The following is a 17,991-nucleotide window of genomic DNA, read 5'->3' on the forward strand; positions in this document are numbered from 1 at the left end:
TAGAAATTCGATGTTATAATCGATATGTAATGTTTCTCAATTTGTTGTTGTTTTTGATTACTATCAGCGTTAGAATAATCAAGACAATACATAGAGAGAGAGAGAATTTTTGCCTTCTTTCTCAAAATAACAAATAAACCAGAATGTTAGGCAATTTCCATTCATGGTATAAAATCTGATTTAAAAATAATGAAACATTCGGAATGATTTTCTCGTCATTGTCCGATAATTATTGTAATTGCTTTGAGGATCTAATTATTCCGATTATTGCATTATATATTAGAATTTCTTAACTCCACTAATATTCACATTATATTCTTGCAGGAATTGGCGGTCCGTTGCATACAACGGAACGTGAAAGCTTTCTTAGCTGTCCGAGATTGGCCATGGTGGCGACTGTTGGTACGTGTCACACCTTTATTGAATGTGCATCGCACCGAAGAACAATTAAAGTCTGCCAATGAAGAGTTGGTGGTCCTGAGGTCGAAACTGGAAAGAATTGAAAGTGATCGAAGCGAACTAAAGACTGAGAATCAAAAACTCGAAGCCAAGGTCAGTAGAGATTTTTTTGCATTATATTTTCAAAACGCTTTTTTATCTTTTTTAATACGAAATAAAACTAATTAGAAATGTTTAAGAAGTAGTTGGTTGAACATAGGAAAACATCACGTGACAAAACAACACATCAAAGCAAAACCTTTGTCGAAAATCCTTTGCTTCAACATGTTATGTGGCCGGTCTAAGCAGCCGGTTTTATTGAGGGGCTTTTAACGTATTCAAAATTCTTTACATTGGAAGGTATTTTTATTTAATATTTGCTATCTACAAAATACCGAAAATTAGAATGCGCCATTATATGGAGGCAATACCTAAACCCGGACTGATCGAACCCATTTTTAGTTTTAATTATCCTAGACACAATACCATTTTTTGGCCCGGCTTAAAAGTGTTACATAAATATTGTGACAAACGCCCAGACGGAAGTCCACAAATTAGATTTTTTTTTTTAAATGTTTGATATAACTCCAAATTTCATTGAGCTGCACCCTCGAATATCGTATATTGTAGGAAACCTTTTTAAATAACTTCTTAAAATCATTTTTTCTTCTTAGAACTGGGATAATTCTATGTGTATCATTTTATATAAGAAAAATGTGTTTAATGATTTGTACAAATGCATATATATATGAATGGCATAAAATTATTTTTTTTTTCGAATATTTGACTGACATTGACATTAAATAAAGATATCTGGCTTCAAAGTATTCTAATTTAATGAAGAGAATGCCTGACACGATGCTTTGAAATGCATATTTAGCAGAAACGTTGATCAATAATAGGGTGATACAGTAGTTGAATTCAGTAGATTTTAAACAAAGGCTTTTCAAGTGGATGGATCGCTTTGTCTCACGAACATTTACGATACATTAGCGACCAAAATAAACTCGTCGCTAGGACCTACCGATTTTTTGTCGGTAACATCAACAAATGTTAGAGATTTCGGAAGTTAATGTCAAAACTAGGGAAATTTTTAAATTAAAGTTCAGCAAAACTTAGCGGCCACTTGCATTTGGTCAAAACTTACCAACAAATTAGGCCAATTTATGATATTACATGCAAAAAAAAAAAAAAACATTTGCAGTAATCAACAATGGAGATATATTTATATACAAATTCTCTCATCAAAGGAATGTATTTTTCGAGACATTCTAATATGCAATATTGCTTCGTGTAAATACAGTGGATCCAAGCGAAAGTCAAAAGTCGTGCACCTAACGAAATTTATTTAATTGAGGTAACGCAGCGACACAGGAATATGGAAAAACTAGTAAAGAAAGTCTTAAAGTCGGGCGGGGCCGACTTTATGATACCCTACACCACTTTGCTAGTTTAGTAGACCTTCACATAACAATTAAAAGTTTTTATGGAAGAATTCAATCATACAAGCTATGATTATAATTATAATTTAAAGATCAAAGGACTAAATATGCCGAAGCATTTGTATATGATTTAAAATCGGATAAAAATATATATGGGAGCTATATCCAAATCTGAACCGATCTCGATATAATTTGGCAACATATTTCTGAGCTGTATTTGATATATTTCCTTGAATATCGTTGTTACGGAGTGCATATTACGGTTGTGAGTAACTAATATAACAAATCGGATGAACAATATATATGGAAGCTATAGCTATATCTTAACTTTACCAAATTTGACACACTAGCTTCTAAACTCAATTCGGTCGTAAGTGCCAAATTCCGTCCCATTTAGACAAATATTAGACGTTTGGTGGACAATAATAGGTAAATCGGACGAAGTTATATATGGGAGCTATATCCAAATCTGAACCGATCTCGATAAAATTTGACAAAGATATTTATGAGCTGTATTTGATATATTTCCCCAAATATTGTTGTTACAGAGTGCATATTACGGCTTCGGAGGACAAAAGTAACAAATCGGATAAACAATATATATGGGAGCTATAGCTATATCTGAACCGATTTCGATCAAATTTGGCATACTTATTTTCAGGTCCAATCTGATCGTACGTACAAAATTCCATACTATTCGGACTGATATTACAGGTTTGGTGCACAATAAACAGCAAATCGGACGAAGATATATATGGGAGCTATATCTAAATTTTGACCGATTATCTCCAATTTCAATAGGGTTCGTCCTTGGACCAAGCAAATGATCTGTGCAAATTTTCATCTGGATCGGGCAATAAATGCGACCTGTACTTTGTTTACAAAATAAATGGACAGACGAACGGACGGACGCACATGCATAAATCGACTCAGAATGTGATTCTATGCAGATCATCAAAAAGAACTATGGGTCTATCTCCTTTCCTTTTGCCTGTTACAAACAAATGCACAAAGACATAATACCCTGACCACCTTGTGGTGTAGGGTATAAAAATATGCTGTTGTTAGTACATTCTATGGACCGAAATGGGAAAACAATCAACAAACAATATTGAAATTAATTAAATTTTAAATGCTAAAGTCGAAAAAGGTATTCTTTGGTTTTATAAACAAATGTTCTTTATTTGAATTAGATCTGGGAACTATTTAGGAAACGAAGACGGGAACTGTGACGCGACCAAGTGAGAAAATTATATATTTAACATTGCATAATTTACAGTCTTTTATTTCGGAAGACGTTAATGATTGTATAGTCAACACAATACAATATTTAAGAGCCTATTTCCGAACTCTTATTTTGCTCCCCAGACGTACCAACATCCCTACATTCACATATTTTGAAATCATTATATTTTTAATCATCTCTACCATAATAATATGGAGATATATTGAATTTGTGACCGCGATTTCATGTTTGTCGGAGATTGCATAAAGTATATGTTCTTGACCACCAGAGAATTCTAAGTCGGACAGCTTCACATTATTTATCGACAGCTGTAAACTTTGTATTACTTGGTACACGTTAAGTTAGAACACCCATATAACTGAACCTTCCCCGTAGTGTATGTATATATCTCTCCAGTCTGTATGTCTGTTGAAATCAAGATTTTGATCATTTTCTAATGAAGATTTTTAAAATTTGCTTTTTAAATATGGTATTAATTTTATACCCGTCACCACACTGTGGTACAAGATATTATGGCTTTGTGACCTTCATAGAATCACATTCTGTCCATGTAGTTTTTAAGCATTTATTGTTCAATTTTGATGAAAGTTTGCACAGATCGTTTGTTTATTATTGACATTTAAACGTATCTCCTATACATATTTGATGAGAATTTTGCCCGAGAGGTTCGAGAGGTCGCATACACATTAAATTTATTTCTGTAGTGGAAACCGATTGAGATATAGCCTTGTTTTTTTGTAGATATAGGTTACTTCCGATCGACTTCAAATTTAAAATGCTCTAAAGTCTTAATACGAAATAAATAAAAAAAAGTTTGCACAGATCGTTTGTTTATTATTGAAATTTAAACGTATCTCCTATACATATTTGATGAGAATTTTGCCCGAGAGGTTCGAGAGGTCGCATACAACATAAATTTATCTCTGTAGTGGAAACCGATTGAGATATATCCTTGTTTTTGTGTAGATATAGGTTAGTTCCGATCGACTTCAAATTTAAAACCCTCTAAAGTCTTAATACGAAATAAATATGAACGTTATTTGCTACAGGTGAACCTACTAAATATTCATATTGGAATTGAGTCGCCACCACTGGTTGGTATTTGTAGGTTCACGTTTTGGTAAGGCACCCATATAGCGGTACTGAACAACTTATGGTATTTTGAAGACTTTAACTACATTCTAAAACCGATAACAGTGGTATTTGCAGTATAAAATGCGGCCCATTCGAATATTTAATCGCCACACAATTATTTATAAAGATTTTCTTCACCGTATGGTAGGGAGTATGAGAAATTCGTTTCGTCCGAACCTAACTTTTTTACGTTTTTTTTTAAGTTTTCAAAAGTTAATTCGAATTGAATAATTTGAAATTTGGCATTTCAGGTTCAAAGTTAATTCGAATTGAATTATTTGAAATTTGGCATTTCAGGTTCGCATTAGGCTTAATTTCAACTCACAAATAATACTTGTATGTCCGTAATATTTGCTTTAGCCCCGACATTATGTTTTCTCCTTATTTTGGTATTTGGTCCATTATTTGGTATAGCTCCCATATAAAGGTTTCTGTCTCAAATTGATATTTTTTATCTATTTCCACCTCCTAAAAAATTGTTATGTAGACCTTCTGTGCATTTTGATCAGAGCTATGCAAAGAGGATCCAATGTGATAACTGTGTGTTCACCAACGCAATTGAAAAAAAATCTGTTGTTGAATGTTCTGTCAATGGTTTTGGTAGAATATTTAGTTTTATCCGAGCAGTGGATGAGGAATTAATACACCGTTAGAAATATTGGAGTACATAAATATAACTTCCTAATTTAGAGAGATTTATCATCGGATATATCGAATACACACTTCAGCACTTTTGAACATCTATTTTTCATTTCAGAAAAATGTGTGACAGAGATGGACTTGATTGATTTGCTCACACAAAAAATATTTTCAGTTTCATTTCGATAATAAATGAGAAAGGTTCTACATATCCTTTTGTTTTACACATATCTGTAAAAATAATTTTTGGCGCGCCACTTATCAATATATTTAGCTTCTATAATTTAATATATCTTTTAAAAAAACATTACATTCGTGTTAATTTATTGTTTTTTTAATGGTGCAGATATAACCGCAATTTTTTTTTATCAAAATACACATTTCTACGAGCAAAAATTTAAGTGGTTATGAATACAAATATGAAAATCAAAAAAAAAAAATAAATAAATAAATAAAACTAACAAAATATTTCTCACTGTGTATAGAGAGGCAAAGAAACACTTGCAATATTTTTTTCGTAACCAAAACAATCACAAAAAAAATAATTTTAAATTTCTCTGTCTAGCCCAGTTTTAGATACTGTCACAATTTCAATGAAATGAGTAAAACTTGACATTTCGGTTTTACGAATAAAGACAATTTCTTTCGAGACAGGTGTGTTCCGTGGGAATAGAACCCGTCGCGAATATTCCAGATGGGGCTGACTATTTTAATGGTTTGTCTAATTTGATTATGCCTCTGAATAAGACTTAATCAAATGAGTTTCTTTGGGTGTATGACTTTTGCTCGGAACCACTGTAGGCATCTCTATAGGAGCACTGTGCGTGATGATGTGTGGTTCGAAATGATATTCTGATCTTCTGGCCAGGCTGAAGGCGAGGGGCAGAGCAGACGAATAAAAACATTTGCAAATGCATATTTCTGCTCATTTATTTTGCAATAATATTTATAAGAAATAAAGTGTCGTGTCGGCCCGCTATTGTTGGCACGCTTATTGTATTGCAAAATTGTATTTCTGCAGGTCAAGGATAAGTGTGTGCAGCGTGGTTTGATGGACATCTTAGACAATGATTAAAAAAGAATTTTCGTAGAGTCCTGGGAAATTGCGTGAATTTTGTTTTGTCCATTCGTCCATTGGGGCCGATATGATATTGATTATACACCTATTTGTTTTATGCATTTGACACATAACATTTGTAACCAGGAGAACAAAGTGTTATACATACAAAAGGGAGGGTACATTATTATTATTGTTTTGCTCACCACTGTATTCTCTGTGTACTTGTCGAATGTATTTATTTACTATGTCAATATTTTTTGGCCCAATGATTGCCCTGGCCAAGGAACGCAAAAAGAAGCAAACGTTAACGGAAAATTAATATATTCTGTATTTGGATAAAAATAGAACTATCGTGTCTGTTGGCTGGTTGTTCAGCTTCTGACAGTGCGAAAATCTCGCACATGCAAACCACAATCATTATCATCACCATCACCATTGCTATTGACGGTTGACTCCGACAAATGCGAAGGCAATGATTTCCATGAATGGACATTATTCCCAAATACTGCACACAGATCCCAGTGCAATGCCGTGAAATGAAACTGTTGCGATTAAATATCTTAATCTATGGATAAGAGAGCGCTAGAGATTGTGTGCAATTTGGTCTCTACTTTTATTTGGTAATGGGCACATCAGCAAGATATTGTTGCCAACAAATGTAACATCACACCGAGTCCTTCCCAGCTAACTCGGCACAAAAGGTGGTACCCAAATGTCCGACGTGATGTAAAACCACCAATAAAAAGATTGTTTTCATCTTATTGCAAACGTTTCAATTCCATGGAGATTTGCCTGCTGTCGGGTGGGTGGTTGGTTACACTTCATCAGCAATATGCCAAATGTCACTCACCGACCGCGTAACTCTTTTCGCTGGCCAAGTGGCGCGTAGCTAAGAAAACAAATAGCGAGAACAGAAGATTCTCTAGCGTCAGCATCCACCTCACATCGACCGAAGAAAAATCTACGCACAACTGGTGCTAGCTCATATGATCTCTCTCCGAAGTCTGCTGAATTTAGACGCTGGTATGAATTTTTCACAACAGAATGAAAATCGCCACGATCAGTCATTGTCGAGCAGTAGAGGAAGAAAAACCTCTAAGTGCCGCCGTGAGTGCAGAAAACACATTCGCAACAAGTGGGACCAAGTGAAAAGTCTGTGAAAAACCAAGTGATGGTCTAAGAGAGTGAGCAGAGCGAACGGGGAAGAAGTGAGAAATTTCACCGAATAAAAAAAAGATAGCTTAGCAGAAAATCGATGCGATCCCATTCGAATGATCATTAGAATGCGTTACGTGTAGAACAAACGAACTGAAAAGCATAAACGAGAATTGGATAGAAAAAAAACAAATAAAAAGATAAAATGTCGAGCAATTTAAAAATGGAATCGCCTCTGCTTTGTCATCGCGAAATTTGATGAAGCCATTTGTTCCCAAATATTTTTACAGTCCCTACGAAATTACGAAATTGAAAATTACACGAAATTGAAAACTAACACCCAAAACGAATTTAACCAACACTAACTTTTGGCCCACAATTCTGCTAATAAATTGGTCTTAGGTACACTAATTGGATTGGGTAGAAATCGGAAAGAAGTCCCTATGTCGCCACTACACAATGAGGTGGTGGTGCCAGAGGAACCAAGTGGCTCTGAAAACAAGAAAATGTCGCCAGCAACTTTTCCCGACACTACCTCGACACATTCACACCCACCACACAATCATGTTTCGGAAACTGTAGATAGAACGACTGCACCATCCAACCCACATCACACAACCACCAGCAACGTCACACACAACAATGCACCACCACAACAACCAACAGAAAATTCAAAATTTTTAGAAAGAGTCTACTCAGCGTTGCGCAGCGGCTCAAGATCCCGACAATCGACACCGGCCCCTGTCGAAAAGGAAACAAATTCAGGGGGGCCTACATTCAACAAAAGTCCTCCGCAAATGGGCAATCCAAGCGATCTACTGAGCTCCCCACATCCTTCTTCTACTCCTTTGTGTCACAATGCCAGCAATTCCTCTTTGTCCTCTGTTAACACCAATGCCTCCTCTTGTGTTATGTCTCCGCCTCCATCACCCCATCCTCGTCCTCCCAAGCCACCGCAGGATCCCAGCCGATTGCGCAAGCAAATTAGGCTCCTGCCGAAGCAGCGCGAGAAAAGCCCCGCCTTGAAATTAACAAACGGCGCGGATGGACCGTCAGCATTTTCACGTTCCGCCAACTACGACTCGGATGACGGTCTGCTAAAGAGCGCTACAAAATCATGTAGGCAGATGAGTGACAATGAAGCACAGCCTGTTGGCGGTGTCATCAATGGTGACGCCTCAACGGCCGCTGCACAACCTTTGGAAGTGAAATTAACGGTTCCTCTTCCCAAATTAGATCCGACTCAGCGGAATGGAAGTTTAATCAACGGTGTTAACAACTTGAGGAGCTCCGCGGAACGCCTGAGATTGGTGACACGTTCGCCGAGTCCATCGCTGTCGATTCGCAGCTCTTCGTCGAGAGCGTCTTCGGTATGCTCCAGTGTTGCATCGCGTAGCTCAATGTCACGTCTGCAGACTCCTCCACGTCGCATTTTCCCGCAAACCTATGTTGCTGGAGATCCATTGGATGCCTATGAAATGAGACATTTGGAACAATCGCCAGTGGTGTTCGATGGCAATCTTTCGTTTGTACTCGGCTGCCACAAACAACCTGTGCGCCAGTCGCTGCGGCCCTCACCATCGTTCGAGGAACCGCGCACAGCCTCAGCAGTGCTGAGTGAAAAGATCCAAAACTTCCTCAAGCGAACCGATCACGTGCAAGAGGAGTGGGTTGCCTATGGAAGGCGCAGTCGTGCCACCAGTACCAGTAGTCGTGCCACACCAACCAACTCCCTCTACGACGACACATACGACACAATCAATCTCATTGAGAGGCAAAGAGAACGGAACAGCATGGAACGCTGTCCCTCAGTGGGACGCACCAAGTCATCGCAAAACATCCTAACAAAGGCTTTCCAAATGACGAAAGCAATGCCCAGGATATCGAGTTCCAGATCTAACTCCATGGCCCGAGAGATCTCCGAGAACGACGACGTCGACGACGATGATGATAATCGTACCATAAAGGAGGAAAGTGATAACGAAACGGACAAGGTATGGTTGCTGCTTCCCTAGACCAGCTTTGCTTTGTTGTAGTTCCTTAAGGAGGTTCCTTTTGTAGCATCCAAAATATGTGTGCCCGCTTCCAAGTGTACATCTGTTCGCACTACACACGCACACATTACACGTAGCCATAAACACACATTCGTAGATGTGAAGGCCTGTTCTGAGTTCTGTGTTCGTTCCGAATATGTTTTTGACATTGAATATTTGTTGTTTTATTGTTGTCGTTGTGGCTATAAATTCTTTATGGAAGATTTATTTATAGTGTTTTCGTTTTCGGAACGAACAGCAAAATAAGGCCAAACACTGAAATACTTTTCAATGAATCATAGGGGGCGTCTAAGAAGTCGGGTGGATGAGTTTCCTTTGATTGTGTTATTTTTGTGTTGGCCATTTCACCTGTACCCGTGTCCATTGTCAGTTATTGTTAGCAAAACTAAATGAACACTTTTGCCTTTTGGTCTCTCTTTTGCAGTTATCCGAGATGGCAGTGGATTTGGCAGAGGAGCGATCAACGGCCAATATGGCAACGGAACGTCTGGAAGGTGAGACCGCCGAACGCTTGCGCCTGGAAAAGGAGTTATCCGAAAAGGAAAACAAGGTCAAGAAACTGCAAGAGACTACTGAGAAGTTGGAAATGGAGTTAATCTGTGCTAAATCCGACCTCAATGGCATCTCCGAAGAGGAAGACATCGACAACGACGAGAACGGGTCCGCGGGCGGGGTCTACAAACTCAAATACGAGCGGGTAGCAAAAGAATTGGAATTTACCAAACGTCGCCTGCAAACCCAACACGAACATGACTTGGAACAGTTGATAGGCTTCAAGAAACAGCTTGAGAAGAAGGTATAATCGCTGGAAGTTGTAACGTGGCATCGAAACAGAACTTCAATTTCTTTGTATTCTTTTTTTCAGCTCAACGATGCCTATGAAGAGGTTGAAGAACAGCGTCAGGTGGTTGGCCAATGGAAGCGCAAAGCCCAGAAAATGACAAATGAGATGAATGATTTGCGCATGTTGTTGGAGGAACAAAACGCCCGTAACAACCTATTGGAAAAGAAGCAACGAAAATTTGATTCCGAATGTCAAGCCCTGCAGGTATGGAATTGTCATATTTTTTGTGACTTCTGTTATTCAAACAAATGTTTGGCTTTTATCAACAGGACACAGCCAGGCAAGAAAGGCAGGCCAAAGATCGATTATCGAGAGAGAAGGATATACTGATTGCAGAGAAATTTACTCTGGAGCAGTCATTGGCGGTGAGTGTGAACATATAGGGTACATAGGGTAGGGTTTTATTTTCAACAGAAGTAGGTACCACTTACCCAAACGATTCATTGAGATTTCATCAAAAGGGCAAACATTCTACCAGTTTCTTTGTATTCTCAAGGCATATTCAAGAAGGTATAAGTGCCTACTTCTCTACTTCTATTGCCAAATACGTTTCTACTAATTTGCCTAAAATTTATTCTTAAATTCATCCACATAAAAATTCCGTAGTTGTATTAGAGTTTCACAACTGATGAAGTTTGAATATACTACGTTAACGCATAGCGTAATGTTTGATTGTTTTTTCTTTACCCTGAATGATTGTTAAGATGGTTTTTAATATGCATTTACACATTGCTAAGTGAAGCCGAACCATTTGTAATTCTCTAATTACGATCGTACGTTAGTTACCAATGGTGCGCCAATACATACTATATGCCAATTTCACCGGCTATCACCAAAGAACGTCTTTCTTTCTTAGTCCACATAAATGAATCTTCGTATGGAAACCCCCATACATATGTACGTAGGACAAGATAAGAACACACCGTACATACATAGCTTATTATTTGTTCTCACAACAAGCAGCAGGTAAGCCAGCGCTAGTACAAACAACGTTTGTTGTTTATCCATATTTTTTCTTTTCTTCCTTTCTCCACATTCAACACTGCCGCATAGGATAGCTAGTGGTGCGGCATGTATATGCACAGCGTGGTGGATATTGTACGAACATACCATGCATACATAGCATGTTCGATGTTCGTACGAATCTAGAAGCTTGCTCTGAGTACAGCCCAGACACAGTATGCTCACATTATTCTCAGAGCATTCTTTCAGTGAAGACTACGCTTGATGGTTGGTACTGCGTAAAGAAAACGGAAGACCATATTCCACTAGCGATAGCCTGCGAATTCCAGAACTGCAGTTATATTGAGTTGGACTACATTCAAATAAATGTGTCTCAAATTCGTGCAAATGTCGTTTTAAGTGAACTTTGGCGATATATGCGGAGCCTTGGAAAACACTTACCAAAGGACTGAGCGATTGTTAGCCGATAGATAACTGTGTCGTGCGTTTGATCGTTGTCGAACAATCAAGACTATGAGTCTCCGTTATACTACATGTGCGGCATTGTTGCAAGTATGTTATCTGTGTCTACAGAGCAGAAGCAGATTCTTTAGTTGTTTTATCTGTGGCATACCCACAGATATGTGCGGCTGCTTGCTTGACCCTCCTCTCATCGCTAAGTGGCTTCAGCTTGATTTGATCGTCGTCAATGTTAGTAGTGTGCGTGTCAGTGTGTGTGTGCGTATTTCATGTTGTTTGTATGTTCCCTATGTACATACGTACATACATATATACAAATTTTGTACAAAATGTACATACGTACGTACATACATACATACATACATACATACATACATACATATATACATATACAAGAATATATTCTTGTTTATTAGTTTTGTTAACTAGTGAAAACATGACATTTTTAATTAATTTCGTTCTGTAGCAACAGAGGAGAGGTGAGGCGAGGCAAGGCAAGGGACAAGCGGTAAACGACACATAATGTAGATCAAAGTTATTATAGGATGTCTTCAGTGTACACTCTTTGTTTATTACCATTCCCATTTCACAAAGCGAGCGAATAAAAAGCAATATTAAAAATATTTCAAGCGAAGTAGAAAAAAGAAAAAGAAGAGTTAACAATTTATGTCTAAAAGTGTGTACGAACTTGTTCTTGAAGAAAAAAAACCAAATTTCTTTGGAGGGTAGTATTCCCGCGTTGGCTCATTTAATTTTCATCGTTATAGGACACTCGCCTTGAGCTCGATCTCAAGGAGGAGAAGTTGGCTTCGTTACAACGAGAATTGGAAGAGATGACTTTTGGCGGTGGCACGGAGGAAGAGATTGCTCAACTGAGGCGCTCCAAGAATGAGTTGGATCGTAGAGTCAAGGAACAGGAGGAGGAATTGGACGAAATGGCGGGTCAAGTGCAATTACTAGAGCAAGCTAAACTTCGCTTGGAAATGACATTGGAGACTATGCGCAAGGAGGCGCGCAGAGAGGCTCAGCAGAGAGATGAGGAACTTGAGGAGGCCCGTGGCTGTGCGTACAAGAAAATTAAAGGTATGACAATTTTTTTACCACATCAATGACATTTATGAGAACACCTATTTTGTTGCAGCTCTCGAATGTCAACTGGAAACAGAGCATGAAGAACGGACACTGTTGTTGAGGGAGAAACATGAACTTGAAAGGCGTTTGGCTTCAATGGAAGACCAAGATCGTGTCGATCGTCAAGCCGAAGAGGCGGCAAATCAAAAATTACGCCGCGATTTACGTAAATACAAAGCATTGCTCAAGGACGCCCATGCCCAGCTGGAGAGATTAAAGGCCGACACACCTGGGAAAACATTGATTAGGCAGTTGCGCAACCAACTGGAAGATGCCGAATCTGCACGGACACTGGCCATGAAAGCACGTCAAACAGCTGAAGCTGAATTGGCCGATATGCAAGCCATGTATGAGGAATCCAATAGGGCCCGTAATGAGGCTGAGGACAGAGCAACGGCGGCCCAAAGAGAACGAGGCGAACTCCAAGCCCAAATCGAGGAGAATGAAGAAGAATTGGCCGAACTAATGAAGAAGTACAGCGCCACAGTTAAACAATTGAACACAGAACAAATTGCAGCTTCGGAATATGAATTCAAGTTGTCAGAACTGGAGGCCGAACGCAACAGTCTCAAAGAACAAGTGAACGAACTGCAACACAGGTTGGAAAATATAGAAAATTTAGCCGATCCGTCGGCGGCAATGAACTCTAAAAGGTAAGGATAGTACGTTTTGCCTTTAGAACTAGCCATTTCAAGTATATTCGGGAATTTCTTTTAGGTTGGAATTGCGCTCAAAAGAGCTGGAGTCCCGCTTGGATTTGGAACAGGCCACAAGGTCTCGTCTTGAAGTCCAAGTGAATCGTCAAAAAGAAGCAATAGAAAGACTACAAAACGAATTATCACAATCAAAGGTCAGAGAGATGCAGGCTCAAGAGGCACTCAAGAAATCACAAAAAAGTCTACGGGAATTACGTGAGGAGTTCCATGCTGTTTCCGGCAGAGAACAGGAGTCCACAGCCAAACGCAAAGACTTGGAAAAGAAAGTAGAACAAGTGGAAGCAGAGGCTTCTGCTTTGAAAAACGACTTACGGCTTGCACTGCAGCGTATAGCAGATCTGCAGCAGGCTATGGAAGAAGGCGATGAAGATTTGTCGGATAGGTAAAAATAAAATGCTTCAGGGCGCACAAATTTCCTATAAATTTTTGTTCTTACAGTGATGATTCCCGCAGCACCGATGGTTCCATTAGCGATTTGGAGGAACGCCTTAAGCCCATTCAGACACGAAGACAATCGTTACAGAAACACAACGGTGGTCCGACTGTCAGCACCACAACCACATTAGTGCGTGAGAAATCTGAGAATAGTCCCAGGTAGGTGTTGGGCAACTTCATATGGAACTTTATCAAAGCTGCTAGTTGCCAACACTTAGAGGCCATTGATTAAACATGCGCTTTACGTTTTTGCAAAAGCTACAACGCAGCCACCTAAGCTCACCAATCAATAACACCAACCACAGCATTTTGACAGGCATTGAACCAACAGAATTTGACTAATTTTTGTAGACAAGCGGTACGCAGAAAGACACTTTGCTTTCGCAGCTTTTTGCCATCCGCTTTTCAGAATGCATTACCACCACCAATACCAACGAAATTGTTGTCTTTTATCTGTTGTAGAATCACATTGACTTCACCCTCCTCGCCCCACATACATAAGCAGGCTCTTTTGGCCTCTAAGCTACCCGAAGACCACCCCACACAGACTTCGCTAATCAAGAATAAGAATCTTTTAAAAGTGTCAACATAAGATACAACATATGGTACACCAGCACGGGTACCACATGAATAATTGGTTGTAAAGGATCTTGCGGAATAAGATTAAACTAAAGCGGCACAATTTTTCCATACTTTTCATACTTAATTCTAGTGAAGACATAAGGATATTAGAAAAGATTGATAAGTTTACAAGGCAACGGACAATTGCTGCCCAGACACCCCAATCATTCGATAACACCATCACCATCACCACCACTTCCGAATATGTTACTTCGGATCAAACTCAAATGAAACATACGAATGAATAACAAAGTAATAACTACTATTTTTTACCACAAACCAATTTCATATTTCAGCCTTCGATATTGAATGGAAGGAGATATATGTATGTACGGAGACCAGCCACTACCCAAAATATACACAAACGTCGAATAAGGTTTACAAATGCTTTAATTTCGTATATATATAAATTTATACTATATAAACATAAGCCAAGGTTGCATTGTGTTTTGTTTACATTTTATCTGTTTGTACACTTTTTACTTTTTAGTTGTTTGTTTCTTTTGTTTTACTGCTTTAGTTCAATTTATATATTTCATTTTCGGAACCACACCATTGGCGTTCGTTTTCTTCTGTATTTATGTATGTATATGATTATTTTTTTTATTATTATAGATATTTATTTAAAGTGTTTTTTTTTTTTTTTTTTTGAATTTAATAATAATTATTATATAAATATAAATATTTATTATAAATGAATTAACATGAATTGTAATGAGAAATATAGTAGTAAAACACGCATTAAAAAATAAATAATTGTTTGAAATCTTAATTTAATTTTTTGTTTGTTATTATTATTACGATTATTAAAATTATTACCAAGCGCTGGTTCTGGAGTCGAAATCGTAATCGGAATCGGCCACGGTAGAATAGCTATTGAATTATTATGCTTTTTTTTTAATAAAATGACATATCAAAGTATTTATACATATATATATTTAATATCATCGTAATTTATATTAGATCAATATCACTTAAAACCATTTATAACAAAACTAACTTAACCAATCTTATCCTATATCTTGAAATTCCTATGTTCCACTAAATACAACGTAATCATCATATTTGTCATATTGCAACAGCAAGAACAAAACAAACTCCAAATTAATTGTCATACGAAATCCTAAATAAATTTTTTTTACATTTTAACTCATTGTATTACAAAACAAAAGCAAAAACAAACAAAAAAAAAAAAACAACTAATAACACCCATTCGTATCATCATCATACACGAAGCATAATTTTATCGCGAAAAATATATTGTTATTAACTCGAAACAACAAATGAAAATGTGACCGTGTCTTTCATTTCATAGTACTGAAAATGTTTTATGTAAGTAGCACCCTGAAAAATCTCCACTGGCTTTCATAATGATATATTGATATCGAATGTATGATAGCTATACTATGTGCATCATATCCGCCGACACATATGTCTGAGAGCTAAATCTGAACCGATCTCAATCAACTAACTTAACAAAATTCACAGACTTACTTGTAGACTGAATACCGCGAATGCATCTTATTTAATCACTTATTACGCATTTGGACACAAACATTATAACATAGATATATATGTTAGCTATATCGAATTCAGAACCGATCATCACCAATTTTAATGCGATAGTTCGTCCGAAACTAGAAAATTTATTAGCTGAAGAAATCTTTAATGGATTTAATGGAGTGGATTCGTTGCATCAAATAGAAGCGTTCCATTAAACTTTGCTGGGATTATTTACAGGAATATATTGAAAAGCCACCTGTGGATTATATTAAAAAAGGGGAACCGGCCATGCTGTATTGAATGATTGGATTCATTTTCAATGTAATTATAAATATTAATAAAAAAATACAACTGCAAGAAACTTTATTTTAATTAAAAGTGTTTGTTTGGTTTAGTTTTGCCTTCAGTAATATAATAAAGTAATACTTTACACAGGTACAAACATTTCGGGGATTGTCAAGGGTTAAATAACTGAACTGCATAACGTGTTAACCCAGATCCCAATTCTCCACACTCATGAGTTTACAATAATCAAACAAACTCTCCCCCCTTGGCAGTTAGGCTGGGAAATACGTTTTTGTTTCGTAGCGTAAAGGCAACAAGTTCAACATTTTACTCTGTTGCGTGTCCTGTATTACTAATTATGAAATAGAAGTGAAACGTCAATGTACAGGATTTACAAGTTCAATGTCGTGAAGTGCATACAATAGCGAATTGCTAGGAATAGCGTTTCATACAAGTGCCTATATCCGAGCAGCACAGTTGTGTAACAAACTTAACATCTGTACAATAATCAAGCAACCGAAAAAAATCTGGCAATTATTTGAATATTTTATTTATTTTTCCCATAATAAGCATTCAAATCAAATGTGTAACAATTTCTCAACAATTTAAAAGCGTAGCGCATTCATTTTGTCGATCGATAAGTTTTTACATCCGTTGTACGTGAGAGAGATAACTCTCTCTCTCTCTCTCTCTCTCTCTCTCTCTCTCTCTCTCTTACAAGGTACTGAGCCTTTATGACAAATGAAAATATAGACAACGAAATGCTCTACCCGGTTATCTTCGAAAAAAACGTGGATCGCGAAATTCGTGAAAAACGATAAAATGTGTTTTCGGAGTCGAGTTGGTTGAACGCGTAAATAAGCATGTTGACTATGCAAAACATGATGTATACCACCTGGATAAAAAGACAAAACTAACTTTTCGTGTCTATATATTCTTTGGTGTGTGCCAACGATTACATAAATGAGCGTAAAATCTCAGACATATTAGTTGACTTAAAGCTATGATGCACAAAATGAACATTGCGCTTATGTGTGTGAGAGAAGTAAAAAATATCTCCTTTCTTGTTTTGGACGTTTTGTAGCAAGAATTTTATGTTAGCATAATTATCAAAAAACATTAAATATAAACTCCATATATTTATATTTTTCTACAAAAGCTATCTATAATTTGCTTTCTTAATGTTAAAGGAGCAACAATGCGTGCATCCCCCACGCATGTCTACATTCGTTGAAGTCTAATCAACGACTGAGACCACCGTAAACGTACTGTTTGTTCATCTTAGTCTTAAAGGTATACATGGGTATATTAGTTGACAGCATAAGTAGATAAAATGTGTAAAGAGTGCCAAGCCGATCAAGAACTTAAGATTAATTCTTTTTTCATAATACCCTGCTTGCGCATCAGCTCAAAAGAGACGCTGCTAAAGTCAATTTAATTGAAGATCATATTTTTGATGGTTGTCTTCTGTTGGGATATGCTTGGTTTGAAAGTAGTGTACAATTACGACTCCCACTTCAAAAAGGTATTTCGGGCGATATAAATAACATTCAATGTGAAATTGAATTCCTCACGTTTGAGGGAACGGCACTAGATTGAATTTCGTGCAAAAAGTTTGGCTTTTTGATTGCCACCGATAGTCCGTAAAAGTGTGAGACTCTGATTGACTTCAGCACGCAATGCTCTCGGTTAAAATGACGTCTGGTCGAGCTCATTGGCACGCACCTGTTGCACTCGAGGAAAACATGGCAACGCCTAACAAAGGTGGGGATAGATTGGTCCCCGAGTTGAACATGGTTACTAGGGGTTTCCGGTTGTCAAACAAATAATCGCTCGTTTTATTTTGATTGCCAAAATATCGACCAA

The 17,991-nt window shown here is 37.5% G+C and overlaps 1 protein-coding gene across 15 annotated transcripts in view; it reads left to right on the plus strand.

The window, feature by feature from the left end:
* Window positions 1–15,627, plus strand: part of LOC101900158 (unconventional myosin-XVIIIa) — a 52,933-nt gene extending 37,306 nt beyond the window's left edge. For 8 of the 15 annotated variants that reach the window (XM_059118011.1, XM_059118014.1, XM_059118013.1 and 5 more), the window contains 9 exons: window positions 325–552; window positions 9,593–9,964; window positions 10,034–10,216; window positions 10,282–10,377; window positions 12,202–12,517; window positions 12,576–13,218; window positions 13,283–13,663; window positions 13,720–13,875; window positions 14,179–15,627. In XM_059118011.1, the coding sequence (XP_058973994.1) occupies window positions 325–552; window positions 9,593–9,964; window positions 10,034–10,216; window positions 10,282–10,377; window positions 12,202–12,517; window positions 12,576–13,218; window positions 13,283–13,663; window positions 13,720–13,875; window positions 14,179–14,308 (2,505 nt within the window). In that variant the 3' untranslated portion in view covers window positions 14,309–15,627. The other 7 variants (XM_059118021.1, XM_059118024.1, XM_059118023.1 and 4 more) reach the window with 7 other exon arrangements.
* The last annotated feature ends 2,364 nt before the right edge of the window (window positions 15,628–17,991 follow it).

Source organism: Musca domestica, unplaced genomic scaffold (genome assembly GCF_030504385.1).
Source record: "Musca domestica strain aabys unplaced genomic scaffold, Musca_domestica.polishedcontigs.V.1.1 12, whole genome shotgun sequence".
NCBI lineage: Eukaryota > Metazoa > Arthropoda > Insecta > Diptera > Muscidae > Musca > Musca domestica.